Source organism: Gymnoscopelus braueri (assembly GCF_963280865.1).
Source record: "Gymnoscopelus braueri genome assembly, chromosome: 10".
NCBI lineage: Eukaryota > Metazoa > Chordata > Actinopteri > Myctophiformes > Myctophidae > Gymnoscopelus > Gymnoscopelus braueri.
In genome coordinates this window covers 27,404,383-27,411,882 of record NC_137611.1, presented here as the reverse complement: position 1 = coordinate 27,411,882, position 7,500 = coordinate 27,404,383, and the positions used below count along the sequence as shown (strand labels likewise).

The following is a 7,500-nucleotide window of genomic DNA, read 5'->3' as shown; positions in this document are numbered from 1 at the left end:
ATAGGTTTCTGGATAAAAACATATTTTGATATATAAACATATATTTGATATTTTGAAAATAGCAGATCTACAAGCTCACAACGTGTCCCGATGCCACTCGTTGTGAGCTTATAGATCTACTATTTTGCGATGCAACTCGTTGTGAGCTTGTAGATCTGCTATTTTCAAAAGAAAAATAGCCTATTGGCCTATTAATGCATCTTCTCGAAATAATGTTTAGCCTTTGGACGATAATTAAAATATGTGTTAAAAGGTGAAAATACATCTAATGAATGTTGACATTGTGGATGTTTTGCTTTCAATTTGGAATGTCGTTATTTGTTCATGCCCAGGTTCAGTTTGTGACTCATAATGCTCTGGTTGTATTTCTCGTCATTCCATCCCACTCTCTAAATGTTTCTCAATCATTTGGATCATCACAACAGTGGTAATAAACTCTCATGTAGATGCTGTATACACACCCTATTTATCATCCACCCATCACTCATAATAATGACGTCAGTCATTCATATGAACTGACGTAGGCTACTTCTACACGGTCAGGTCAGGGGCAAATGACCGATCATTCATATCAACTGCTAATTTATCCTTTATGTTCTCCCAGATATGTGTCTGACAATATTTTAGTTTTGTTCAAACAAACAAACAAACAAACAAACAAACAAACAAACAAACAAACAGACTTAACAAACTTTAGGCTTTGTGAATAGTCCTATGCAGCAACCTTTTAATTTCAAGGAAAAGAGTCATTGAAGTTCTTGAAAGACCTATTTACAGACCTAAAGGGTCAATTCGGACCCCCCCCCCTTTCAATGAAACCTGAGAGTCCTTGGACCTGCACTTTGAGAACCACTGACCTATATTAGCCTTGGATCAAGACTATCATTTGATCGATTTCGACTTGTATTGTATATACGTAGATACGAAAGTAAAAGTCAGACTCGATAAAATGCACCTATGATATTCTTGATCCAAGTCTAGGCCTATATAATGTCCTTCACTTTATAATGTTGGGTAAAGTGACTTTTTCATATATATATATGTATATTTTTTTCAATTAAGAACAAGTTTTCTTTAATGTGATTAGACTGTGCTCATTTGTTTTCCTCTGTTATGTGCAGTGTGTACAATATCCAGAACAAAGCTGCGGTCCTGCAGTCCAGATGCAATGAGTACCTGCAGAGAGTGCAACTCCTTCTGCAGAATGTAAGCATGTCACACACACACACACACACACACACACACACACACACACACACACACACACACACACACACACACACACACACACACACACACACACACACACACACACACACACACACACACACACACACACGCAGTCACATACAGGATGATATAGCTAAAGTGCACCTGAGTATAATTTCAGTGATGCACACTGTCTTCTAATTGTTGAAAGGAATACTGACAATAACAATAATAATGGGCTAATTACTGCATTATTACCACAAATGCAACATCATCGATTCTTGTTTTTGCTATTCTAGGGGGGTCCATACATGGAGGTGGACAAGTTCATGAGCATAACTACAGAGAGCCTGGAGCAGCTGAAGAGATGTGCCATTGAGCTGGATAGTATGCGTGTACCCCATGACCTCAGTAGAAGGTAAATAACAGAGAGTGTTTTATGTGTGTGTGTGTGTGTGTGTGTGTGTGTGTGTGTGTGTGTGTGTGTGTGTGTGTGTGTGTGTGTGTGTGTGTGTGTGTGTGTGTGTGTGTGTGTGTGTGTGTGTGTGTGTGTGTGTGTGTGTGTGTGTGTGCCTGTCTGTGCAGGTGGTTGTGCAGAAATGGATGCATTTTAACCTATTAAGATCTGAGGCCGATTGATCCACAAATGCCTTCTAAACCAGTAGTTCTCAAACGTTTTTCTCAAAGATTTTTCAAAAATGTTCAAAAATAGCAGATGTATAAGCTCACTGTGAGCTTGTATATCTGCTATTTTTGAATAGCCAACGCAAAAATCTAAAATGACACACGGATGCTTTCCAGGTTTTAACGGGATAATTAGTGGGTTATAGGACAGCGATTCCCAACCCGTGGGCCGGGGCCCACTGGTGGGCTGTGAGGATATTGCAAGTGGAGGATATTTAGGTACTTGATCCAAAACACAAGCGATTGATTGATAATTGAAAATAAACATGCTCTGAAAATGCACACGTCCCACCCACCTGTGGTCAGATGGGTGGGCCGCGAACTCTCCAGAAAATGTTTGTAACCACTGGGTTAGCATTATTTAGATCAGTGATTCTGAACCTTTTTAATTTCAAGAACCCAAAGTTTGATATGCATTAGTCTACAGATGCCCATCTGATAACCCTTTATCTCTGGGAGTGTGCACAGATCAAAGACACAAAATCCTCCCACCCGAACACTGTCTTCACTTGCTCAATTATTGCTCAATCGTTTTATTGAGTCAATAAAACGATTGAGCAATTGAGAAAGTGATGACAGTGTTTTTATTCTTTGATTGTGTTTTTATTTTTTGAGAATGTACAAATGGAACAGAAATGGACCCATAAAGTCCACTTGGTTCCATATGTTCCATTTGTACACTCTCAGTGTTACAGACCCTTACTGGTTCTATACCTATCTAGTTTCTACTATCAATTATTTAGCCGCGGGCCCCTGCCTGGATCCCCCTCAAGGACCCCTGGTTGTCCCCAGACCTCATGTTGAGAACCGGTGTTCTAGATGTTTGGACTGTTGAATAGTGTGGGTGCACACTTGTCCCCTACTCATAGATTATCATCCCAAATGTCATGTTATTTTTAGATTTCCCACGAACCAATAATATCTATGAAGTAATATCTATTTGTCAACATGAACATGTGCGCCTGTCAGCAGATTGTAACATGGTAAATCTGCAACAGTAGAAATAAATGCATAGAATAGATGTTTTGTGTCAAACACGGAAGAGGAAGTACTGTAATCAATCTATGGAGACCTCCATGTGTGTTCAATATGAAGATATGTTATGGTATCCAAGCATCATCAGGCCCTCCAGCAAAGTAGGGGTCTGTGAACTCGGAAGTAGGGCAGTTATAACCCAATAATAATAATATACTTTAATAATGATAACAATATACTTTTATCTATGACTGTAAGAGGGGTGCAACAGTTAATATAACGAATCAATTTAATCGATTATAAGAAATAATCAAATAATAAAACAATTTATATAGTTGATATACAGTTTTTAAATTATCCAAAAAACTCGATTATTCGATTAATCGTAAAAGATATCGATAGAATAATTGCTAAGAAAATGATTGATAATTTCAGCCCTATTCACTAGGCTAATTTAATTTTGTTTCAATTTGTTTTTATTCCCAACACCTCAGCATTGACCAGTTCCATCAGCAACTCGCTCATGTGTCGGGCCAGTCATCACGTGGCACCCTCGGCGGTGGCATGCAGAGGGGCGGCTGGGGCAAAGGAAGTGGGGGCTCCGTGGATGGCGGAAGAAGCTTCACTGACGCCATGGCATGGATTACTCAACAGAAGGTGAGGCCTTTGCATTTGGCACCATGCTACGACACGACAGCATCACCCGTCAAGGTTATTAGAGAGAATGCAAGTCATGACGACACTGCCCAGGAACTCCCCCATAAAACCGTGATTCCATTCCCTGCAGCTCTCCCCTGTTTGACAGCTCTAAGTGGTTTTGTGAGTGTGTGTGTGTGTGTGTGTGTGTGTGTGTGCGCGCGCGACTGCGCGTGCGCCTGCTTGTTTGTTTGCGAGTAGGTGTGCAATTCTGTGTCAGCGTGTGTGCAGAGAGAGAAGTGATGCATGACACGTCTTATCAAATATTCTGACCTGCCGTAACACAAACCCGGCCTCCGGACGGACATGTTGCCAAAACATGAGCCGCTGGTTGAAGGAGGCAGAGAACGACAGTGAGTGACATAGAGGCGAAGGGAAGCCCAGTCATTTGCAATTTGAGAGAGTACAAGAGAGAGAATGCGCGGTGGGGGGGGGGGGGGGCAATGAGGACAAACAAAAGGCTTGGCGAGGAGGAGAAAATGAGAAATGAGGTAAAGTGGTGTGAAATCTGACACTCTCCGCTGACTCGGTCGTCATGGGACACGGCGGTCTGGGTTGTTCGTTGACATGCTTGTGGGAAAACGCCCTTTCACCCCCCACACACACACAGACACACCCTTGAACTCTCTGAATTCAAACCTCACCCATTTTGCATTGCTTCATCACACTGCTTTCTCCCCGTATTATCATATCCAGACGGGTTCCTGTTTTCCTTCTGTTTCACTCTTTCACTCCCATGTGTTCCTGTTTTCCTTCTCTCTCACGCTTTCACTCCACGCGTTCCTGTTTTCATTCTGTCTCACTATTTCACTCTAAATGTGTTCCTGCTTTCCTTCTACCTCACTCTTTCAGGACCCTAAAAGTCCTCTGCCCAAAACTGGAAATGTAACACCTGGTGACCTACTTTTGTCCTCATTCCTGCCCAGGGGTTTATTGTGTCTTTTGGTCCAGTTTACTGACATTGTACGCATAGATAAAGTCCCCAAAAAAAAAGAAAACAAAAGCCTTGAAACTTAAGCTTCCTTCATTAGACATCTGCCCCATAACTGACTGTCTTAACACAGACACTGGCTATTGTGTGTATATCTTTAAATCTGTAAAGGAAGGGAGTGGTGAGTTAAACAGAAAGGCTGGAGAGCAGGGATTGAGGGAATAATCAGTGGACTGACTGACTGTAAGGAGCGGTTTGCAGGCTTGACTCTTATCAAAGTGGAGGGCTGTGAACTCTGGTGAGGGGAGAATAGTTGGAATAGTTTCCTGCTAAACAGACACAGGCAGACAGGATTCACTTAATGATTATATGCTGACACCTAGAGGACAAAAGGGGAAAATGTTTCAGAGAAATGTGGACCAACCACTCTCAGGTTTTTAAGATCTTAATCGCGTGTAACATAAGTATGTTGTGTTACCTGGCAGGGACGCACCGGTAGCTGACGGGTCAGTGTGTCGAGTGGTTGTGCTTGCTTTCTCTCTGACCTCAATGGAAACAAGCCATAGGCTTTCTTGGGTTTTAAATCCTATTAGCTGACCTTGTATTGAACTGTACTTTCATGTGCTTTTTTCTGCAAACTTCTAATAAAGTAAAAAAAGATATATGTGTGTTACCTGGCTGAGACACACCGGTAGCTTACCGGTTAGTGTGTCGAGTGGTTGTGTTGCATGGCCTACTTTTCCTTCCCCTCACTGTGCTTTCTAAATGAGTCAAAAAAATTATCTTTGCTTCCACCCATAGCACAGTGACACAATATATATATTATGTATATGTATGTGTTACTATACTGTATATACTACAGTGCATACAGTATACTTACTGTGTGTGTGTATATGTTTTCTTATAATAACCCAATAAGCTGTGTCCCATATAGCGCCTGATTGAGACATCACCATGGGGTGAAGACGCAGCCACCATTGAGCAGCAGATACTGAGCCACAGCAAGTACCACAGTACCCTGCAGAGGAGTCCAGAGGTGGACCGTGCCAGGGATGAAGTGGTGAGATGACGCCCTGCATCTCTTTGCACGCTTTAGAGTTCATTTAATATCTCCTTTATGCTTAAGTTTGCTTGGATTGCATCAATCTTCTTAAACCTTTACAAACCTGTTTATTTTTTTCTTAGAACATGAGGGGTGATAAGTCCAACTTACATGCTCTGGAGCAAGAATGGGACAGTCTGCAGGTAGGACTAAAACCAACAACCACAATGTCCTCATGTATATCTTTTCTCCTAGTTGGTTCTTCATTAACCACATGGACCCCGTTTGTTATGTCTCCTTCAGAAAATGTCCCACAACCGTTTGGGTCAGTTGCGTGACCTCCAGGGTATCATTGAGGAGATCTCCCTGGCCATCATGTGGGTCAATGAAAAGGAGGAGGAGGAGCTGGTCTATGACTGGGGAGACAAGAACATCGAGCAGTACATCCCCAGGAAGCAGGAGAGCTACTCGGTAAGCAGCTCAATGTCAAACTGACATCTTAAATATTTTATGGCATGGCTCTTTAAGAGGTAGGATGCCAAAAAAATGATAAAAATCCAATTCAAATATTTACTGCTCTGGCAAATATTCTTTGACTATTCTACTATTCAATAAAACGTTTTTATGTATTTATTATTATTTATGTTTCCGTTCCAGTAAACAGAATACTGTTTATTCTAGTAAAAAAATATATTGTTTACTGGAATAGGTTGATAAAATGAAAGGGTACTGCACAAAATTAGGCACTTCAGAGTAATCCTTCATGACATTGAGTGGCTCAGTTGGCCGGCAATGAATCAAAATAATGCTCACAAGTCGTGGTCACATAATATTAAGTGTTGAGTGCTGTCCGTGCGTCTGTGGTTAGAGGTTTGGGACAGTTGATTAAGCTTGGGTGGAGATCTTGTACGGTCTCCTCACAGAGCTTTTTAATTAGCGGTAGAACCATGTTACCGTGGTTTCACATGCACAAGGACGCGACCTCACAGTGAACTAATGGACGGCCGGATGTTTCGCATTGCACGGCTTGACATTTGACCTCGTTTTCGTTCCATTTTTCGCAATGCTTGCTGTGTATCGCTCTCTCGCGTGAAAGTGTGTCTGTCACCGGTTGCAGGTTGCAGCTCTTTCTGAGCGATGTTGCCGAGATGGCTCGACTGGGTAGACGAGCATAAATGAGAGGCATGTTGTTGATGTGCATTACAGCATGTTGTGCACACTGGTGTCTGTGTGACTGTGGGAGACAGAGAAGTCTGTCTGGAGTGTAGTGGATTGTAACTAAAATGAAAATAGTTATAGAAGAGAATGCCTCTTACTGTTCTGTACTGTTGCAGAAAATGATGAGCGAACTGGAGGAGAAGGAAAAGGAGTTGAACAAGCTGAAGGTCAAAGTGGGCGGCCTCCTGAACAACAACCATCCCGCCGCGGACAAGATTGAGGTGAGGTTTCCAGCCTGCTGAGAGCAGATGGTGGTGATGGTGTACTGATGATGGCTGAGCCAGAATGTTTGTCTTGTAAAGCGATCTGTTAACTTGTCCTCTGATGGCGGTGATTTTCTGCTTTAGGCCTACATGGATACCTTGCAGACTCAGTGGAGCTGGCTGCTGCAGATAACCAAGTGCATCCATGTTCATCTGAAGGAGAATGCTGCCTATAGTCAGGTAATCACACATTATGTATTGTATAAACACACACACGCGTGAGCGTGCGCACACAGCTTCTTATTTACACCGTAATGCCAAGACATTTCAGCACTAACCTTTACCTTCCATCTCCAGTTCTTCAAGGAGGCCAATGAGACCAATGGTAAGCTAAAGAGGGAACTTGAGAATGTCCGTAGCAACTTCAAGTGTGACAAGAACACCCCACTGGAGAACCTGGTTGAGCTCCTCAAGAACCTGGAGGTACCGTTCCACTGCACTCAGTCCAACACGTCATGTTTTCCTGGAGTTAAACATTCTAT

At 42.3% G+C, this 7,500-nt stretch overlaps 2 protein-coding genes across 4 annotated transcripts in view; one reads left to right on the top strand and one right to left on the bottom strand.

The window, feature by feature from the left end:
- The window catches only part of ripk1l (receptor (TNFRSF)-interacting serine-threonine kinase 1, like), a 733,201-nt gene that overhangs the window by 61,809 nt on the left and 663,892 nt on the right, over window positions 1–7,500 (bottom strand). The gene's annotated exons all lie outside the window — the stretch shown is intronic.
- The window catches only part of LOC308094352 (desmoplakin-A-like), a 23,830-nt gene that overhangs the window by 735 nt on the left and 15,595 nt on the right, over window positions 1–7,500 (top strand). For both annotated transcript variants that reach the window (XM_080440958.1, XM_080440959.1), the window contains exons 2-10: window positions 1,122–1,206; window positions 1,509–1,627; window positions 3,363–3,525; window positions 5,430–5,555; window positions 5,681–5,740; window positions 5,841–6,008; window positions 6,872–6,976; window positions 7,103–7,198; window positions 7,316–7,441. In XM_080440958.1, coding sequence (XP_080297084.1) covers window positions 1,122–1,206; window positions 1,509–1,627; window positions 3,363–3,525; window positions 5,430–5,555; window positions 5,681–5,740; window positions 5,841–6,008; window positions 6,872–6,976; window positions 7,103–7,198; window positions 7,316–7,441 — 1,048 coding nt within the window. The remainder of the gene's footprint in view (window positions 1–1,121; window positions 1,207–1,508; window positions 1,628–3,362; window positions 3,526–5,429; window positions 5,556–5,680; window positions 5,741–5,840; window positions 6,009–6,871; window positions 6,977–7,102; window positions 7,199–7,315; window positions 7,442–7,500) is intronic.